We start from the raw sequence: 22,982 nt of genomic DNA, 5'->3' as shown, positions 1-22,982 counted from the left end.
CCCCCCCCCCGAAGTGTTTTAAAAGGTTCTGAATGCTGCAGTATGGGTGTTCTGGTCCACAATTTGCCATTCATATCATTATATTAAGTTATTACTGTATGTATTCTGTCACTTTCTATCAGCTGTATTTCTCCCCTCCAAAAAACAGGATTCAAGATATTATCTTGCTGGTATAGGGTTCCTAAATTGAAGCATAACATTTATTAGCTAGCTTCTTTGTTGGAGATGTCTTGAACATGAGGTTAACATGCTGCACATATTTTGGAGCTGCCAAAAACTATGTTGGTTATCTTGGCTAATACATCTATTTAATGTGGTCAACGCCCACATTCCACTATTCTGCAAGCAATCTACTCCTATTAGTCTTTGGATTAGCAAGATCAAGGAAATAAAAACTATGGGGGATTTATGGGCCAGTGCAAAGCAGGTGGAAGAACAGTTCCGAAAAATCTGGTTCTACTGGAATACATTTTCCTGTATGTTGAATTACCAAGCTTTTCTCTACTCCCAGATTTCCTCTGAAACCTAACAGGTCTGCCCTTTTTTTCTGGCCTTCTCTTCTCACTCCTTTGTTTGTCATTCCGGAAGTTGGGATCATATGCTTTACCCCCCACTCCCTCTCTCCGGGCTGTGTGGTCCATATTTAACTGGATCTGTCGAGGGTCTTGTTTGCCCTCTTGGCCTAGGATGGTATAAAGGTTGTGTGGATCTAGGAGTTATTACACACTTTATACATTGGAGTAAAAGTGGATGGGGTGCTGAAAGAATAGTGGGCTGAAGGCCATCAGTAATATGTCATTATGTTTCTGTGGACATTTGAAGTAAACTATCGAATAGATCTGTGGCAATCTTCTGAACTATGATATGTTGTAATTTTCCATTGTAACTGAAAAATATAGAATTTTAAAACATTTATTTCCTGCCCCCCTAAAAAAAACTTCTACTGAGATTGAGGCTGCCATTGCTTCTGAAAATGCTGGCTGCTTAGCTGCCATGTTGAGTCACTGAACTTGAACAAGTATGTAACTAGTGAAGTCAGAGATGTTAAAACTCATTATACTTCAAGCTTATGGATCAAAATGACAACTAGGCAATAAAAAATTTCAGAGGCAGAAGTCAGATTATATAAGCACAGATTGTCTTTAAGCCAACCATAGGATGGTAGAGCTTTTGTTAACTTTGTCAACTTTGACAAAAACTGAACCTCTTTCAACAATTACTGAGGGCAGAAATTATTTGGTAACCTGAACAATTTTCTTTCCAAATGTATATTTATAAATATCAGGTTGGTGAAGTCCAAGATGTAGCAACCCAGTACAAGCAATTGGAATTAAGTGTAAGGTAACAGTAGTAGTAAATTATAATATTTTATAGGCTGCTACGTCTTACTACACTTTGCTCTAGAATGAATGCCTGATTTGCAGTTGAAGTAATGCACTGCATTTTAATAAATGTTTGTTCAGCACACAAAAAGGGGATTGTGATAGTTGATAGTGCACAAGTGTATATGTTTCAATGTACATTTTCTGTGCTCTACTCTCTGAGGGTTTGTTTATGCATTTTGCTGCATTCTCTAGAAAGTACATTGGGTTTGAGTTGCTAAAGGAACAAAAAATTTAGAATGTTCAAATACTTCCGTGAATTAGTAAAATCTGTGTCCATCTTGAATACGCAACCAAGTGCAAATGTGGATGGAAATAAACAACAAAAACAGGAATTTTCTTTGTACAAGATTTGATGATTGAAGTAATAGTACAAGTGAAAACCCTATTCACCAAGCACTGAGAACATTTACTTTGTACAATAAAACTCTAAACTTCTTTAGTAAATCAACCCCAATGTTTTTTTTTTAGTGTGCAATTGCATTGTTCATTGCAGCTGCAATGTGTATTTACTGTTCTCAGCAGCATGTTGTGTTACATTGTAAAATAAAGTCCTGAAAATTTATTTTCAGTGGGTTAATCTGCATTTACCATTTAAATCAAATCAAATGGAGCCTTTCCATTGAAGTGCAACTCATCTAAAATGCATTTTTGACAAGCCTTTACAATCAGCTGATATTAATAATGAATATATTGTCTTTAAAGGGACCCTTTAAAGTGTGTCACTTCAGGAAGTACAAGCTGACAGGAGGAACTACAGCAGTCAGAAGGGTGAGTACATTTCCAATGGATGAGGATATGCAGTGTTTTTTTTATGCAGGAAAGGCAGGTATATTCACAATTTTCTTTTCAACTGACCTATTGGGTAAAAATGACCCTGGTATGACAGTGTCATCTGAACCATCTGCACATGTGAAGCAAAGCAGAATACCCAGTAACTACTCTGTCTTTCCACACTAACATATCTCCGATGTCCATTTTAACATGCTGTACCTTATGTAAAATTAATACAAGTTTTTCTATTTACTCTGTATGTTTAAATAATCCAGACGTTTTAAAGTATTTTTAATATGAAAACTTTACAGAGTTCAATGTCTTAAAAAAGAAAATCTTACAGCTATATTTTGTTATTATTAATTGCCATGTTTGTGTTTGTTTATTGCACTGTATGGGTGCACTCTTCAATTTATCATAATCATTACATAGCAGATTATTATTTTTAAATTGGGCATATTGTATAAGCATTTGTCGAATTGTGACAAATTGCTCAATTAGAATTCGCAGAAGTAAAAAGGGACTTTGAATGGGCATCATCAGTCTTCAGTGCTCCATAATCTTTCAGAATTTATTCTTTTGAGGTTTATTATGTGCACAAATAAAAGAAAGACCAAGTTGAAAAAAAAAGAGCAGAATAATGTATGCCAGCGGAAAGAAAGGCAGTGGAGAGAGGAAATCAATGGCTTTACTAAAAGCAAGAAGTAAAATAGTAAAGACACAGAATTTAAAATGCAATCACAATTAATTATATTCATTGATGAAATCAACAATGATGACCAAAGGTTAAAGGGAACCCTGGACATTGGAAGCTAGACACTAGTCAGTCATTCTGCATGCATATGTGTTTATTCTATCATCAGAAATGTACACATACATACGCTTATCCTAAGTGCTCATATGAACATGAATTGCAGATACCAGCAACTACCCTCTACGGTAATAAAGAGTGTCCCTTTGACGACACATTCCAATCCATTCTGCAGACATGAAAGAACATGCTGTGATCCTCTGTAGTAGTCTGTGATGGCCCAAACTGCTTTAGACAGTAACTGTCTATCACAACAACAGTGTTCAGAACTGGGCCAGTATTGACTATCTAGTCATCAGTAGTATAGACTACCAGTCAAATCTGCTTCTCTTGGAATATACACAGCTCAGTGTCCCAAATGTATGAGACCAACTCTAGTGACACATGGATGAAACTGTAGACAACACCAAGGGCATATTTATAAAGCATACATTTTGATAATCAGCAAACATTTGCAATTAATTATTTGCCAGAGAATGTTTGGGGAAAGTCACATTCTCTACTTTATAAATAGACTTTCAACTGTAATCTTAGACATACAAATCTTCCACTATGTTGTAAGATCTTTGCTATTGAGATAGTTTTTGTATTGCACATGCATTGAGTAACGTGACACATGATGGCACGTGTGCAGAGGCTTTTCCAAAGCATAATAACCTTTAATAAGCTGACTAACTGGAAGCTTATACTAATTTGCTATGGGTCAGACCACATCATTTACTTCAACTATTGAGAAGATATACTGGTGCTTACATAATGAGTACCTACAGTATTTTAGTGCTCATTTAGAAATTTAGTACAAACAAAAGGGCTGATCAACAAAGTGCTGCAACCTGCTGCTTAATAAAATAGATATATAACTATACATTATATAGCTGCAACATGTACAGAGTCTGTGCTTGCTTCATTTTATAACTAGACATCACCTATATTGAAAATACTGCAGATCCTACCAATCCCTACTAGGGTTGAGGTTCCAGTTTGCTGCTCGCATGGGTTCATGGCGAGTCTGGCAGGTTGGAAATTTAAGATCCTGGCAAATGTTTGTGCAGATTAACCTGGGAGAATTTGTTAACCCATAATGCACTGGATGGGCTTGACCCATGGCCAGTTGCTCAGGAGGGCCAGCAAAGAAGCTTTTAGATAAGCCATCTCCCACACGATAAAAGGGGGGGCGGGGTTACAAAGCAGCTATAGTGTCACTGTATTTGAAGCTGCTGTAGAAAAAGGACAGGAAAAGCTGAAATACTGCATAGGAAGTGGTTAGGGTTAGTTAATTCTATTTGTGGGAACTTTTTAGTCATTCATTTTAGTTTGTAGTTGATTTAAAGTTAGAGGTCACTTTTAGCTGTTGTCCCCACCAGAGCAACCTTTTTTTTTCCCCATAACATTATATTTTTGGGTGTTCTTTTATTTTGGGGGTATATCTGTTTTTATTCTACGTTAATGGAGCCTTTATTTTAGGTTAGACTGCAATTTTTGCTACAAGTCTTTCCTGTAAAAAAGTTGACCGTCTTTTCAGAGGTGGTATTTTGTTTTGTTTTTTTCTTTTGTTGGTTTTTTTATGCAATGTTGACAGGGCTTTTTTTGGGGTGTTTAAAATGAAGCATTTACTTAATGTTGTTTAAGCTGACTTTTTTTGCAGCATGCTCCTGCATCATTTGAAAGGAAAACTAAAATGCAAGAACAGTGTGTCCCCAAACCACTACACGTTGTATCACTCACATTTCACAGCACCCTCTTATCCCCATAGATAAAATAATCTTCATTATTCATTCTCGTAGTAAAGCCCCAGCCTGTGCTCTTTGGCTTTGGCTAAATTTCAGAATAGCCTTGCTATTTAAAATTATCCTGCTGCAAATATTAAAGTGCTGTGTCATGTGCTGCCAATGCTACCTGAAAAAAGCATTTTTCTCAAACTAAAATTAATCCAATTGGGGTGCTGCTGTTGTGTTTAAGCCAAGTAGATTGTTAAAGAAATATCTGCTGCCAGTGCACGCTGATTCTAAGCCTTCCATGCAAATCTAACTGTTCTGTAACACCACTTACAGCTTTCAGGTATCTCCCAAGCATGTTATTTAAAGAGGTTGTGTATTTTCAATATTGGCCTCAAAGCCAAATTAGAAAAATACCATTTTTAACAGCAGGTTGCCTATTAATCCTAAAAATGGCCAGAAAGTAACAAGATTTCCAAAGACTTCAATGGGATTTGCCTCTAACCCTTGGCGAATTGAACCTGGACTGATTCGCCTATCACTAATCCATACTATCAGAGACCAAAATAGAATTTCCTATTGGGATGTTTCAAGTGAAAGGGACCTAAACAAGGCCCCCTTCCACTTGGGTGCCATAAATGATTGCTTTGCCTGCTGTGGAGGTAGTCCTACCATGGGTGTGAAGGTAACACCTTATAAGAACAAATTCTAATTCAGACTGAGATTAGATTCTTTACACATGCATATATCACTTACATCTATATAAAATGTTCTAGTCTTTCTTTTTATATTCTACAACTTATTAATGTTTATGTATATTTTATGATGTGCCATTACCTAGGCATTTTAATAAAATCAATCTAAAAAGATTCAATAAAATTCACAGCTGCTAAAAGTTAATAGCTGACTGAGGAAACATCAAAAGAATTATAATGTTCCTTGATACAGGAAGAACTGCTTTTTATGACCTGCATTTGACTTTTACACAAGATATTTGGCGCTATATTTAATGAGACAAATAATTTACATATATGTTTCCAAAATCTATTTTAACCTGACACAGATGTCATTGTTGAAGTAATCATCTAGAAAACTAACTGCATGCAATAAATTATATAGAGGTTATGCAAACTTTGAAAAAAAGAATCACATAACTTTCACCCAAGATTCACCTATCTTCTAATATAATTCTCTTGAAACTAATTCTGTTTCTAAATCCTGGGTGAAAGTTGTGTGAACCATAAGTTAAAACATTGTTAAAGTGATCCCGTTATTAGCATAATTTTTCACCAAAAATATATTTCAGTTTTGCATAGTTGTTTACAAAATGGATCTTATGATTATTCCTTTGAATATTTGCAGAGCAGTTCACTGACAACATATTTCTATAACTCCCACCAGGGATTCCCCTTTTGCCAACTGTGGCAGCCATTTGTGATACCATAATACACACACGCATCAACATGCTTTACTGTAAAACAAACATATAACTGAGGAATCAGATATTGGCATTAAGGTCATGTGAGGAAGGACAAATACATAAACTATTAAAGTGTTATTACTGCCAAAGTGCGGTCTTATCTGTAAATGTGGAAAAGTATTATAATTAAATCTGTTTTTAGACTACTGTTTTTACCACATCTAAGGTCTGCTAAGCTGCAATATAAATTGCATTTTTGTTCTTGGATTTAGATATACTTTAAAAGTCTTTTGATCTTTAGTTATTTATATTATTATTTGTTTGTTATTGGCAGAATTACAAGGTAAAAATAAAGGAAAAAAAGCCTGACAAAAGAAAACGAATGCAGCTACCTCAGAAAGGGCAAGTAAGCTTCAATGTACAGAATTACATTTTTGGTTTTGAGTTTAGATACGCTTTAGAGTTGCACTGGGTATAGTGATATTCTTAATTGTTTCAGAAAGCATCTTCCATACCCAAAGAAAAATGGAATTATGTTATTTATATATATTTAACCACCTCTGTTGAGCGGAATATAAACCAGACAAGATGTGAAAATTATAGGCTAGCAAGTAGTGTACTTAAGGATACTGAACCATAAGATGTTGGACTGAATCTGACGCAAGGTTGCAAAGGCGCAACCTGGATAGTCTATAGCTTTCCTTAGTAATTTGTAAAGTAAGTGTTGTGCACAAAATTGTTGCTGTTTGAACTTATCTTTGTTCATCAAACTCCTACATTATGGCCTTTAAATGTTTCCTAGGAATGGTAAGACTTGAAGAAGTCTTGCACTTTTGTCTTTCTAGTTACCTCTCTTAGCCTGCAGCCTAATCTCCTTCCCTAGTGGCTAACCAGGAATGTTTCTCAACCTGATTCAGTGTCCATTACTTTTCCACTCTTTAAATATGTTGCTGACCTGTGGCCTTTGTCTCTGGTCTTGCCTCTACTTGCTTAATGGCTACTGTGCCTTACTGCCTCTTCGGTACCTGTCTTCCTGTACCTACTTCAGCCTGCTGTAGACTTTCTACCATACTTTCTACTTAATGTTGTGCCTTACCTGCCACTGTTATATTCTGTAATCTTATATCTGACCCTTCATAGCTGATATTACCTACAGCCTGCCACAGGCTACTACAACTTCCAATTGCTGCATTGTTGCAATGGACTTTCTGACCATAATTTGCCTACCCTCCTTGGTCGTCTAGTCATTCTTGTGTCTGGTATATTCTATAAAATCTGGGAGGTTTGCATACCTTTTGGAGGTACATGTGATGCCTTATATATTACATCAACCTTTCACTGGGTTACATCACAGGTATTTAGTCAGGAAATGACTACCAGTAATTGAATTAGTCTGTATATTATCTATAGCTGATGCTGTCAGGGCCAGGCAGTTAAATTCATAATGCTCCCATCCCTGCCATGTCAATTATTATGAAGTGTAAGTGACCAACATTCCATACCACATATATTAAATTACTAAATATCCATGTAGTCCAGCTGGGATTTTGATCACTATGAAACAGTGTCAATGCCTTGTTTCTAAGTGGTTCATTAAAATGAGAAAAAGGATTCTATAACAAAGCCTTTTTACACCACAGAGAGATACAGAAGCTTAAGACAAGCAGCACATATTTCTGTCAACATTACACATAGTTGCCCAAGTAATTGTTTATTTTCCCTGTTATCTTTAAGCTTGTTTTTCAATATATCACAGAGATTCCCTGTTGAAAACCACTTAACTCAAACTACAGTGAAAAATACATACAATTACTTGTCATTATTTTAGTGTTTTGAATTTAGTTGCCGGTAAAAGACGCCTTTGGTAAATGATGTGTTATCAACTACTATTGATGTTTGAACCCTGATAAGATAAAATGCCATCATGCTCTGTTACTGCAACAGCAAATAGTAATAATTGTAAAAGCTGTGTTTTACAATTACAGCTGTGCCCATCCATAGTCTACTAATAAAACAGAAGAACCACAACTTCCAGACATTGATTTTCCCAGCACATAAGGAACTGCCAAAGTGAGGTGGTACAGAAAGATACCCATTGATCCTGATAGAAATCCAGTACTCTTGTAACTTCCTGTGCACTAAACAGAGATCTCAAACATCAGCAATCCAAGTTTTCTTTTATAGAGTGCAGAACCCCCCTCCCCATGTTATAGGATAAGTGGAGAGGGATGGGTTTGTATTCCAAAAATCAGTACAGCAGACTACCATGAATGCTCCCATATAGATACAGTACAGTGAGTGAATGCTGGCACCCTAGGACATGAAGTGTGTTCACCAGGGAATATTAAAAGGAAAAAAAGGAAAATAAAGAAAACTAATGCAGCCACCACATCAAATTACTGGAAAGCTGCAATATATTATGTTCTTGTTCTTGGCCTTAAATACACTTTAAATGAAGTTAAATGAACCCATGTTTATTTGCAACAACCTATTATGTACTGAAAAAACTAATTTGGTGGAGGGATGGGGTATACCAAAGACCTATGATGATGTCCAATGTACAGTCTCCCATAGAATTCAAAAATAAATCTTCAGTAATCTGACTTAACGCCGATATCAGATTGAATGCAAAGGGCTAGACCACTTTGCATATTAATATTCAAACATTCCTGTTCGTCTTTGTAATTTATGTATTATCTAAAAACACCTGTAGCAAAATGAAATGAGGAATGCATATCTATGAGGGCTCCATTATTGGAACCCAATGCATCTGCAGTGAGATAGATGCAAAAGATATAAGGGATTAAAAAGTATTTTTTTTAATGCATTCTGTTGTTGTTGTTTTTTAACATTGGATTTCTCCAGCTACTGTCTGTTATAGCAATCATGTTGTGTGTTATAAGAAGAAATACCATGTATTATCACACTACACAGAACAAGTTTCCAAGCCATTACATTACCTCTTTTTTACTTTATCTAGTATTTATTATATGTAATCTAGCCACCATTTTTGTGGCACTGTGTGACATAAGTTGTACACTATTTTGAAAAAAATATGCCAATACTCTTAATTTATTACAGATTCATCTGTACCCTGCAACATCTGCGGTACCACTTGCCCTGCAAATATGCAGTCAATAGAAATCTGAACCAGGCTCCATAAAAGCATGTACGTTGTATTACAGCAAATTATGTAAAATTGTTCAGAATGGTTTATGAAGCTACTGGCAGCCTTGCTGACAAGATATTAGGAACAAAAAGCAATCTGAGCCACTTGCTCTAAAAATTCTTCTAGGCATAATAAGATAAAGGTGGTGCCTGGTAGCAATTGCAGCCAAGGGTGCTCATGCAACAGACAAAGCAGATATAGAAATCTGAACCCCAAAAAGTAACACTGACATTGGCAATCAGAATCAATTAAATTTGGTCCTAATATAATGTCACCCTAAGTTTGTGATCAATGCAATTTCCAATTTATAGATCAAAACAGTGAATATGACCAATGTGGAGTAACCTCTAGCAACCATATTTTTCTTATTTCATTAGTTTATAGATAAAAGACAATTGAATGCTATGGATTGTTGTGCACAATAATCTCTCTGAATGACAGATGATGATACATTTAGCAAATGAGGTTATAAAATATAGATGATTCCAACATACTGCATCAGTCAATCACTGAAAAAATATTTTGTCTGTCTACGTTTATACAATTAATACTATGTATTGAAGTAGTTATAAGACTCAAACTACGGTAAACAAAGGTGATATGATAAGAAAAAACAAAAAAAATGACTTTATATTTTCATCCCTCATCTTGCCAACGTATCATGCTGTGAATTGCTCTAGATGCTCTCAAGTTCATTTTTTGAAGAATATTTTAGTGAAACAACTTTGTTCTTTGTTGCTTGTATATTTGTTCCATTCCTGTGTGCAATCAGTATAGCAGCCCCGGGGTAAGGGTCTTGACAGTAGCAGTTAAAAGTGGCTTTTAACAACTAGATTTGCCGTTTATATTTCTTATGTTGTGAAGCATCTTAAAGTACTTTTCTGAGCGGACGATAAAAAAATATGTGATGTTTTTCTGTTTTGATATTTGTTTTTTAGTGATATACCACTTTTTATTGACATAGCTCACTGAAATCATATCATAAAAATGACCATTTATATACAGTATTGTATTTGTTTTATTTCTGTGAGTGCTTGTATGCAGCTGACAACACTAAGGGGCTTTATGGAAAATTTGAACTGTAGGCAGTTGTATAAACTCTGTGCATTTCAGTAAAAGCTTTTCTATGTGAAATCAGTGCATTCTCATGTTAAGAGATTAAGAAGTGATGTAGAATTAGGTACAAGTGTTTCTTTTTCCAATTGTGTGTCTCTCCTAAGAGACAGGTGCAAACATCTGCTTAACACAGATGTTATGTGTGCTGTAATGTGGCTTCCTGGATACATGCATACATTAGGTTTTAATTGCAGATTGCATGGCCTGCATATCCAAGCGTTATTAAAAAAAAAAAAAACCCTCTAGGTTAATTACAGCAGTGACTTCTCAGTTTGTGCTGTTAATACAGATGAAGTCAGATTGCTTAAGGCTTCCTGAAAAGTAATCATTACTCTGCCAATAGGGAAGGCTAAATGTTTATATTATTTAGAAACATTTTATGCCACGGTCAGCAGTATATAAGAGAGAAGTGCTTTTCCTTATTTCCTCAAGGTAAAATTAAGGTAGTAATATAAAATGGAAAAAAATCACTTCCAGGTAAATGACTGTTCACAAAATGCAAACCTATAATGCAAAATTGAGAACTCTCTCACTAGAGCCCAAATATGAGCTTAAGTACAATACATGGAGGAAAAGAATTCAAAAAATCTGTATAGAATTTGTGCTGAAATATATAAATAAATACGTAAGTGTTATTTGTTCCTCCTACACATTGCTATTTATCATCCAATCTAATGGGTGGCTGACTTGCAGTGCAGCAGTGGTTCCCTCAAGATGCTAATTACCAAAACCAGTATCTGCATAATTAAGTACCCAAAATGTCATGGCACCTAGAATGTCCTGGTTCATATAACTTACTTTATGTAAAGACACCTCTAGGTACATGCATCTAAGTACTGGGGTCAGTTTAGTTTTTGTTAATTCAACACAGGTATATCAATGTCACACATATCTTTAACTTGAAAGGTAAGCCTTCTAGCACATACAATATGTTGCTTGAACAATTAAACCAGATTTATTAGTATGATTGTCACGATTTGGCAACTCTAGCACCAGGAATAGTAAACTCAGGCTCTTGCAAAACAGTATATATGACTGAATTAGGCATGTGTAGGGATACAGGTCTCTGAAGATGCAGGGACAGTGCGTCCACACAACAAACATAGGTTTGCCAGAGTTGCAGGATCTAAGGAGCCACTTGGTCTTCACCGGAGCCATTGGTGGTGTGGATGTTGAGCTGTGGGGCAGCTCCCAGGTTGCGGCTCTCTGACACACCCGTGCAGGCACAGTGCCAGCAGGTACTCAGGTACAACAACACACTGGACAAGACACAGGGTACAAGGTGGAGAAAAGAGGCACTAGAGGGAAGATGCAGGGAACATGCGTGACATAGGGAGCAGATAACAGAAAGGAGCACACAACAGGTGTGCACACTGGAACAGCAGAGGGGAATGCATAAGAGAAAGGTGCACTATAGTGCAGAACAAAATAACCACAGGAAGCCGGAGCAGGAGGCAAACCACAAACAGAGCTATCCGGGATACACCGAAGAGCGAGGCTGCGTGGAACAAGCAGCCACACAAGAGAAGTGACATACAGGTAAGGACAGGTGCAGGAGCTCACATAAGCGAGGATAAGTGAGTCAAAATTACTCCTTTCACAAAAAAACCCAAGCATCTCACATATATCCATTCTCTCTCTATTTTCTTAGTAAGGATCAGCTGTTCTTATTAGTAATGGAAGTCTTCTAGGATTGACCCAAATCCTTTTCAAAAGCAGATATTTGTAGGTGTACAAAGATATAAATAACACAATAGTCAGATAAACAATACTACCTTAATTATAACACTACATAAAGCACATTATATTTCCACCTCTCTGACCTTGTGCCCAAAGAAACCAATGAAATTTGAGTTTATTGTTTTATGGTAGATTATAGAAAGACAAAACCGGACTGGCTACAGTGAGTAAAATCAGTAACTTCCTTTTACTTTCCATCTGCCAGATGTTTATCTGTATAAGGGCAGCCTAAGACTACAGCCATGCATCCCTCATTATGTATTCACATTATCTGTATCAGCATTTACTCAAAGCTTGTAGAATTGTACAAGAACAGAATAAACCATAATGATTCATATATGCAATTATTTCTAATCATAAAATTGTGTCACTATTTTTACCATTTCATCTTGAAGCCTGCCACTTATTATATTGTGAAAAATAAAACCATGTAGGGATATTTATTGCAAAGCCTGTATTATTGGCAGGACATCTGCTCATTACATAATTATTTAACCTTTAAGGTAACTTTAAATTAGGCATAATAATATAGTTATTTACATTAATTAATTTTGCCATGCATACATTATATTGTAATTTAGTTTCCACTATAATATCTGATGAGTCTTAGCATGAATATATTTTTGTATGTGTTTAAAACATTTACTTAGCATTCCAGTCAAGACAGAAAATCTGATTATCTATTCAATTTTTTTTTGTTGTCTTTTGTTTTTTTAAATGTTCATGCCTATCCTACTTCCGCCCACATTTTCTGTGGCAAAAGGGTACTCTTCTTACCCCCCCATCCTGTTTTCCTTGATATATGGTGTCCAAACATCGGCCGCAAAGGCATCCAATTGAGACGCTTCTTGCATGGAAGCTCCACACACCAACTTTTAAGCCAAAGAATCATCCTGATATGCACCGAAAGGAGACCCAATATAGATATGTGGTGCTGTTTACCTGCTAGCACAGTGGCACAGCAGTGCGGGGCCACAGGCAAGTTCTCCAGTTGTTAACAGAAACCATTGTATTTAGGAACCAGCTGGGAATGCAGGTCGGGTGAGTATATTTCTGTTATTTTAACTTCCTAGACAAAATGAGAACTTAACCCTTGCTGTGCAGGACTAGCCCCACTGCAAGGGTTAATGTTTTATTTGCCCTTCTTTAATGTCAATGGGCACTCTAACTTTAAGATAGATTCTCCCTATAATTGGCATCTGTTTAGGAAGCTTTCGAATTATTATACACAGATAAGGTTTTACAAAATCACAACATACTATGTAACAAACGATTGATTACAAATGAAATATTAAAATTGTTTCAGAGAAACATTATCAGTGCAAATATTCATTTAGAGAACAGGCCAATTTAAAAAAAGTGTGCTACTGTTCAAAGTACCAGTATTTAGAAACAGATCACCTTAGATTGCATGCATCAAAAAAAGATCACCAAATACAAGTCATTGAAGTTGTTTTACTAAAGGAGTAGAGAATATTTACTTAGCAAAGAGAAAGGTAAAACTGTAAGTAAATGTTCTTTTAGCATAGTGAATCAGGGGAAGTTTGTCCTGTTTGAATAACCGATTAAAATAGAATTTTACTTGTATATGATTGGATAATTGAAGGTAAATACAGCTTTACCTTATTCACTAATCTAAGTGAACATTTTCTACTTCCGTTAGTAAATCAACCCCACTATTTTATGTTCCCATAGAGTTATTTTGATAAAGATTTTCAGTGGGACATTTGCTAAAGCCTCTGAGAAGTTGACCCTTCCATAGCCAGCCTTACTGCGGACACTCTTAAATCTACATTGTTTGAAGAGTGTTTATTTTTAGAGCTAAATAAAGCCAACAGTTGGGAGGATTATGCTGGTGTTGGACAATGGTAATCTTTGCAGTGGCCACAATGCTAAGCTCCTTAGCTGAACACATGCCATCTAAACACAGAGGCACAGATCAGTTTGTAAGTGGGATGGAAAGCTATGAACAGTGAGGCAAGCTGTGCAGTAGCAGATTGAGCATATTTATTACAGTTAACACAACAGGACATGGCAAAGAGCCCATTGGTAAATGCATCCTCTCAATTCTCATGGATACTCTCTCCTGGCAGATCCGATAAAAGCTAATTCTGTTTGGCTCAGCAAGACAGATTTAGATATAATGTTAGAATTAATAATATTTAATTTAAAAAATAAAAGGATCCTGGTAAGATGTATTCCTTTTCACTTCTAAAGGAATACCAATATTTTTATTTTTGGATATGTATGGGAATGTGATCAATTTAATGTGAATATGTACTTTGTCCATTCACTTTAACACTGGCTCCATCCACTGTACATACTTGTCGGACCCAGAGCATCTGCCCCTTGAGCCCCGCTGCCCGCAGAAAATTGCAGATCGGATTGCAAAGAATAATACGTTATGGCAGCGGCCACATACGGCAATGCCATAACGTATTGTCCTATGCGATCTGCACGATTGCATCCTAAAGTTAGCTCCTCCCCCGGCCCCCGCCCGCATAGCGTGACATGTCACACAGCACAGGCTTCACTGGAGGACGTGAGGCTGTGCGCACGGGTGTCTTACTCAGGACATCCGGAAAGAGGCAGACTGGCATGAGGCGAGGACTGAGGAGGGTTGGACGGGCCTGCCCATGTGACTGCATTGGGTGCATTAATGGCCAATCACCAAGCATTCAATCTACTGTTCTGTGAGTCTGTGTTGTTCAACCTTGTGTTCCAGTTTGTTCATACGAGACTGTAATCCTCTTTTAGAGAAGGCCATGCTATTAGTGGAAAACATACTAGCCTGTAGCTGGTTATTGATACGATGATTGTCTGATAACTATACTATACATCATATATACAACTGTACAGGTGTCTTTCAGGCAGCGAGTTACTGAAGATGTCAAGATGAAATTTAGCAGATGGATGTGCCTTTTAAGTGTGTTTAAATGTTAACGGTTCATATCTGGCTGAAGTGTATCTTCAAGGAACAATTACCACTCTACCATAAAAGTTCTGTAAGCATTATAAAAGCATGTAGCATCTTGTGCTTTCATGTTCTTTCCTTCACCAGCGTGTATATCAGTGTCAGAATTTGAAAAAAAAATGTTTTACAAATAAGGAATATTCCCTCTACTGTGCTCTCTTCACACTATCATATGTTCACATATTGCTAACATAATTATAGTCAATTGAACTTGCAAAATATAATAGACACAACTATACCGCAGTTATCACACAGAAGTGGAAACAAAGTCATCAGTAGAGAAGCAGGCTGCTGGGGGTCTGACTCAAATCAAAGTAACTAACTACAAGTAGACATGTGCGATTCGTTTCGTTCCGAATCGAAATTCGAGCGAATTTTTGGAAATTCGGACATTTGGATGTATCCGAATTTCGAATTACAGACATAACGAATGCAAACGTTTGAAGATTTTACCTGGATGTGAACTCTTTCTATCTCTCCACGATCAACGGGTGGTCCTAAATCTCCCATGGTGGCCAGCAGGAGCTGCAGGTCAGCCAGCAAGGCATGTGTCCTCTTTAGATCTCTTCTGAGCCGCTTTTCCACATCAAAGTCTCGATGTCCAATCTGAAGCACAAACATTATAAGTGATCAACACTGCTACATATTGCACTGGTTTAAAACATAACATTGGTGGCTATGTATAAAACAAATGGCACCATTTAACTCATTATGAAAACCAGGGTATGCCTTTTTACCCGAATACCTACTTCATTCCATGTATCCAGCAAGTATAAAACTCTGCTTTGTTGGGATAGACTCTTGCATATTATTTGGGATCATATACACTAGGGATGCACCGATACTTTTCGAGTACCAGTGCCGATACTTGGCATTTTTATGAGAACTATCAGGGTTGAAGCGGTTGCAGCTGGGACCTGGCTCTGGTGCTCCACTACTGTCCTGAAATCATTAGTCTGTATTGTTTTAGAAAAACTGTCACATGACAATAAACAAAAATGTATCAGTACTTGTACTTGCTAAAATGGTAACGGTGCATCCTTTTATTTATATTTATAAAAACAAAATCATACATTAAAACAGAGATGTACTATTCCCAGGAGCTCCGTGTGCTCCTTACAAATGACAGCTGCCTCCTAACTTTTGAATTTTTCTCTAGTCTAGTCTTGGAGCTCAAAAAGTATTGGTACATATACTTGTACCTGTACCGAGTATGGTACTTGGTATCGGTGCATCCTTCATACACACAAAAGCTGCATATGAGTCCTGTCAAACTAAAATTTCATATTTAAGTTTTTGGGATTTAATGTGTGACCATAGTGCACAATAGACTCCAGTCAGTGAATTACAGCAATCAACACTTTCTAACATACTGCCACTAAGGGCAATCCCTTTAACTGTCTAGCCAACAGTATTATCAACTAGGGACTAGCCAACATCTGCAGAGTACTTAAATTTCATGTATGGTACATCTACTTATGGAGGGATTGGTTCAAACTTATCAAAACATATATATCAAAAAGCTTTAAGATGAACATACCATCACATGAAACCTTTACTGAGAGACAAAGATTATATAGAACTTTAAAAAACAGGACTGTGCAGGTATCCTCATTGGGCATCACAATTGCTTGTGCAATAAAACAAGCTTTGCACTTTGAAATAAACTTACTGGTGTTTTGACAACATATTTTATTTATGTTATACACTGTGACCAGTTGGAGGGCATTGCAGCACCCTCCTAACCATATGGTTGATTACATCATAGTGTGTGATACGAATTTACTCCATGTCTAACACGTATGTGGGACAAAAGTTTGCACTTCCTCTCTGACTTTCTACTGTGCAAGCTTGTTTTGAGTAAATAAAGCTAAACGCTGATCTCCAGGCTCACTCTCCCCTCCCACACAACTACTCTAACCCACCCCACCCCTTCTAACTAATTACTGGTCTAAAATTAAAAAAACCCTATCAAAATGACCCTTTTATTCAGCTAATCCACAATCACAGGTTTGAGTCTCGAGTCTTCTCACTTCTACTGTGCACAGGAGGCAGGGTCCTAATCCAGGTATCCACATCCCTGCCTGTGTGATGTGGATGCTTCCTGTTGGACATCATGTGCAGTGGTCCTCGCAGGATCCAGGACAGAGTCTGCAGGTGATGATGTCAACAAGAGGGGACCAGCTGGCGTGGGCACATCTGCATTACTGGATTACAGGTAATTTTTGCCCAAAGATGGGTTTTAAGTATTGTAGGTAGGGGTGGCCAGGCAACTAGCATGTTCAGAAGGAGGCCAGCAAGGGCAATCTCCATATTTCTCTCAGTACAGGTTTCTTTTAAAATTCACACTTGTCTTCACTGAAGCTCACAGCAGATTATTCTGTCAGTGCTTAGTAAATTAGCATTCGCAAAGTGGCATTGATATGCAACAAGCAAATTTGACTCTTGTTTTCAAAAACATTATTTTATACCCCAGTAAGGGTTTTTCATGTCCATCTAAAATGTCCAGGAGGTACCGTGTCATCCTTGTGCTTTAGGACAGACATTGACTGATAAAAAAATGTATCTACCTTCATTCTGTACCTTGATGGATATATTCCATCTACCGTATTTGCCGGCGTATAAGGTGACTGGGTGTATAAGATGACCCCCTACTTTTCCACTTAACCCTTTCACTGCCAAGCCCTCCGGAACATTTTTCAAATCAGCTGGCCAAGCCATTTTTGAATTTTCTGCAATTTTTTCCTATTGATTTGATTTTCAACTGCTCCGTTACTAGCGTTTGTAAAAGACCCCCCAAACCATATATTTTCTGAAAGCGCAGGCCCGGTAGAATAAAAAGATGGTGATACTAAATTTGTAGGCCGTGCGATAATTGCGCAAATGTTTCTCAAATTAATATTAAACCGATAAAAATACACAATTCAATTGATAAAACACACTAAAATCAGTATCAGCGCACAAAAAATAATAATTTTCTGACTAAATCTAAAAGATAAAACTGTATTGAGTTAATAAATAACAAATATTTGCAAATTTGAAATTGCGCCTTTTTGCGAAAAGGTACAAAAATTACGGTACGCAAAACTGTAAATAAGCAACTTATGTTAAAAAAAAATTTCACGCTGTGTTGGTGTTTGTGTTGTGATAAAATGATACAGGCGTATATTTATTGCAACACAAAGATCACAACGCATGGCAATGCGTCACAAAGCTTTGCCATGCGCTGCCACAGTTAATTTAATTTTTTTTTAAAGAAAAAAATACATTTAAAAAATCATGCACTGCGATGCGTTCTAACAACGCACTGCAGCGCATGTGCATGGCGTACACCTCAATATGTGTATGTTATGTGGGGGGAGGGAGGGGTTGTGCTTTTTTTTATTATTTTTTTTGTACACATTTTTTTATTTTATTTTTTTTTTACATTTTTATTTTTTTTATTTTTTTTTTTTTTACATTTTCTATTTATTTTTTAATAATTTTTTATTTTTATTTTTTTACTGTTGGGGGGGCTGCGGCGAAATATCTGGGGTCTAAATAGACCCCTGACATTTCCCTTTTGAAATAGAAAAAGAAATTGAGGACATAAGTCCTCAATTTCTTTTTCTGCAGCCCCAGCACTCAATGAATGAGAAGCCTCAGTACAGAGGCTTCTCATTCATTCACAAACTAATGATAGTAAAAATATTTTACTATCATTAGTTTCTGAATGGGGAGGAGCCTCTGTAGTGAGTGCTAGTCCCCATTCATAAATTCTTGAATGAACAGGCTGTGATGTAGATCGCAGCCTGTTCATTCATAACTGGGGACACATAGTACTATGTGTCCCCAGTTATTTACAAACACCGGAGTGATCAGACGATCACTCCGGTGTTTGCTCTGCACAGAGGGATCGTTAAATATCATTGATATTTAACGATCCCCCGCTCGGCCACGCTACACAGAGCCGCTGTCATCCAAAAACTGACAGGATGACAGCGGCTCAGAACAGAAGACGCTCAGCCATCCTGAAATGCGGCCAGCCGCCGCTCGTTCCCGGGACCCCCCCGACCCCCCCGCCGGTGATTTTTGTACGGATCCCCGCTGCCACAGACCCTACAAGCAGCGGGGATCCATGGAGTCTCTCATCCCTCCCTGGGATGGCTCCAGGGAGGGATGAGAGACTCCAGATGCCGGCGGCCGGCAGCGGCGGCGGCAGCGGGGGGGGGGCGCCCGGTATTTTTGGTAATAGCAGTCATCAGCGGCTTGTGAGCCGCTGATGACAGCTATTAATTTAAAGGGGACAGTCTGCTGAACAGTTCTACTATAAGCTGATGGTCGCTAAAGCGACCATCAGCTTATAGTAGCTGTAAATGCCAGGTCCGTACGGCATACTGAGCTGTCCAGCTGGAAGCACTTTTGTAGCTCCGTATGCCGTACGTCCTTGGCAGTGAAAGGGTTAAAACATAGGTTTTGGGCTATACTCGTCATATAAGACTACCCCACTTCAAAAGCAACACCATTTAAAAACATCATGGATGAATGTGCGGTAATACTGTATGTACGGTAGCTGCGGCTACATACAGTATACCGCAATGAGCCAATCACAGCGAGCGATGTATGCTATAAATGAATACAAAGCCTGCTTGGATTGGCAAAGGTTGTGTACATCGCTCGCCCTAATTGGCTCAGCATGGTATACTGTATGAAGCCGAAGCTACCGTACATACAGTATTACCGCACATCCAGCGGGCTGACAGATTAGGGATGTTCGTTTTGGGCCAGCTTGGCCCAAACAAACTAAAGGTATACATTGTATACCCCGCGTATAAGACGACCCCCAATTTTCGGGGGATGTTTTTAAGTATAAAAAGTAGTCTTATACGCCAGCAAATACAGTACATTGCCTTCTATGATATCAGTGTCTAAACAGAATACGACAGCAGTAAGTGACATTGTATTACCTTTCCAAGAATTCACTGTTTTAAAGGTCAGCACTATGAAACTGTAAGTGAACATTTTTGGAGACAAAGATTGAGATTTGCAGATTAGCCCACACATTGTGTAATGTCACTGCTATTTTATGCAAAATAACGGAATACATTCTACAAGTCGAATTGAATTGACTAGCCTTTCTCTGAACTGTGGGTAATCAAAATGCAAAGAAAGGGGAAGTTTTCATGCTGATCCTGCTGCAGATAATACTGTTTCAATCACAATATGTATCAGCTTTTCTTAAGCCTATATATTTACTGTCTCATTCTTAGTGAAATGAACAAATCATGGATTTAACATGCTGAGAATATGTTTTGCCAAAAAATAGATTTTGGAATTAGGTAGCCAAGCTGCTACTACAATAAGCTTTTGAATGTAACATTTAATACTAAGGGGTCTATTCACTAAGCCAAGTGAATGACCGACCTAAAGCGAAATGAGCCGAACGCTGTTCGGCTATTCACTTCAGGCTGGTATGGCTGTCCAGAAGTGCATAAGGAGTACGACTCAGCCGATCCAACATCTGGATCGGCTAAGCCGAACTTCCGGCAGGCTGCTCGCTGCTGTTCGGTCTATTCTTATACTCACAGCAGTGAGTGAATAGCCGAATACCGCTGAGCGGCATCCGGCTCGACTGTTCTGCTCCGTTCCTCTGAGGGACTGAGCAGAACAGAAAAATAGTTTAAAAAATAGAAAAAAATAAATAGAAAATGATTGTGCGGAGCTAGCTGTGACAGCTAGCTCCGCCCAACTGTTTTCTATTGGCCGGGCGGTTCTGCTGCCGTAAAAAAAAAAAAAAACATTTTCGCCATAGGAATGCATTGCTAGATTCCTATTGGCTATTTCAATTTACAATAGCCAATAGCAAACTAGCTATTGTACCCGCCCTCTGCTGCTGTCAATCAGTAGTGGTGGACCTGATGAAGAACTGCAGCAGAGGGCGGGTGCAATGCTAGTTTGCTATTGCAAATTGAAATAGCCAATAGGAATCTAGCAATGCATTCCTGTGGAAAAAAAGTTATTTATTTATTTTTCTATTCTGACATGGCTCCGTGTCAGAATAAAGAAAAAAAAAAGAGAAAGCAGTGTTTCTCTCCTTGGCATTGCAGTTACTGGAAGAGGGCAAAGAAGGAGTAAATAAAAACTAATTACAAAATACAGTACCTAATGCTTAATAAAAGCTTTATTTTTTTTCTTTGTTAATTTAAACATTATACTAATTTATGATTGAAGAGCAGGTCTTGGCTATCACACTGACAGCCTAGCCCTGCAGATGACAGCTTCTACATTAATTGTTCATAGATTCCCTTTTTAAAAAAAAGTGATTTATACTTTGTTTGAATCTTTTTTACAATGATATTGTGGTCTTGCTTGACTAAAACATATTCATGTTCTATATATGTCATATACCACTGAAATGAAGTTCAATGTAAATGTTGGCAAAATATATAGGGTCTATTCACTAAGCTGCCGTAGGCAGCCGAGTGAATAACCGACCTGAAGTGAAGTGAGCCGAACACTGTTGGGCTATTCACTTGAGGCTGGTACGGCTGATTTCAGCCGTATATCGGCTGAAATCAGCCATACATCAGCTTGCTTCGCTTGGCTTCGGGTTGGCCGAACATGCTCCGCATGACCCGAAGTGCAGAAGGAGTTCAACTCAGCCGATCCAACATCTGGATCAGCTGAGCCGAACCTCCAGCAGGCTACTCACTGCTGTTCGGCCTATTCTTATAGATGCCGAACAGCAGTGAGTGAAAAGCTGAGCGGCATTTGGCTGTTCTGCTCGGTCCCTCGGAGGGACCGAGCAGAACAGAAAAATAGTTTTAAAAGTTTCAAAAAAGTAAATAGAAAACAATTGTGCGGAGCTAGCAGTGACAGCTAGCTCCGCCCAACAGTTTTCTATTGTCCGGCGGTTCTGCTGCCGTAAAAAAAAAAGAAAAAAAAATCTCTCGGGCACTCCGGGAGCCTCCCGCTCCCGGCCGCCCAGGAGAGAAACACTGATTTTTCTTTTTCTTTTTTTTATTCTGACACGGAGCCGTGTCAGAATAGAAAAAATAAAAATGTTTTTGCCCATTGGAATGCATTGCTAGATTCCAATTGGCTATTTCAATTTGCAATAGCCAATAGTAAACTAGCATTGTATCTGCCCTCTGCTGATGGACCTGATGGAGAACTGCAGCAGAGGGCGGGTACAATGCTAGTTTACTATTGGCAATTGAAATAGTCAATAGGAATCTAGCAATGCATTCCAATGGGCAAATTTTTTTTTCTATTCTGACATAGCTCCGTGTCAGAATAAAAAAAAAAGAAACAGCAGTGTTTCTCTCCTTGGCGGCCAGGGAGAGTTTGCTGTTTGGAGATCAGTGTCTCTGGTTAGCAGGTAACCAGGGACGCTGATCTCTCTGCAAGTGCCCGGAGCCAGCAGCAAGATCACGGCTGGCTCCGCCCAGCTGTCAGAAGCAGGCTGTCGGCCGGCCAATGTCCGGCCGCTCGGCCGGCTTCGGCTTTCAGCGTGGCTCAGCCGAGCCAAGGCATATGCGTTCGGCTCAACTGAGCCGCTCGGCCACGTTCGCGAGCTGTACAGGCTATAGTGAATAGCCCGTACAGCACCCCTTCGGTTCTATGAACCGAAGGGGTCCTGGGGCCGAAGCTAGCCGAAGGATCAGCCGAAGCTACGGCTAGATCCTTCGGCAGCTTAGTGAATAGACCCCATAGTATTGATCTTGTTCTGTTATACTTGTGCATCATCCTTCCCCCATGAGTAATGTTCAACTTTAATTCAACTTTCATATTAGAACTTCAGACAAATGGAATGTTGCATCTGTGCAAGCATTTTGTAGCCCAATTTGTAGTGCCAACTATAGAAATTGCCCTATGGAAAAGTACTAAATTGGTTATCCA

General features: G+C 38.2%; 1 protein-coding gene across 1 annotated transcript in view; it reads right to left on the bottom strand.

Moving 5' to 3' along the window:
- The window catches only part of MYO18B (myosin XVIIIB), a 427,031-nt gene that overhangs the window by 133,369 nt on the left and 270,680 nt on the right, over positions 1–22,982 (bottom strand). Inside the window, exon 34 of the mRNA XM_018560492.1 lies at positions 15,555–15,707. Coding sequence (XP_018415994.1) covers positions 15,555–15,707 — 153 coding nt within the window. The remainder of the gene's footprint in view (positions 1–15,554; positions 15,708–22,982) is intronic.

This window comes from Nanorana parkeri, unplaced genomic scaffold, assembly GCF_000935625.1.
Source record: "Nanorana parkeri isolate BGI_ZX_2015 unplaced genomic scaffold, ASM93562v1 scaffold18, whole genome shotgun sequence".
NCBI lineage: Eukaryota > Metazoa > Chordata > Amphibia > Anura > Dicroglossidae > Nanorana > Nanorana parkeri.
The sequence above is the reverse complement of the archived record's forward strand: the minus strand, read 5'-3'. Positions and strand labels throughout refer to the sequence as shown.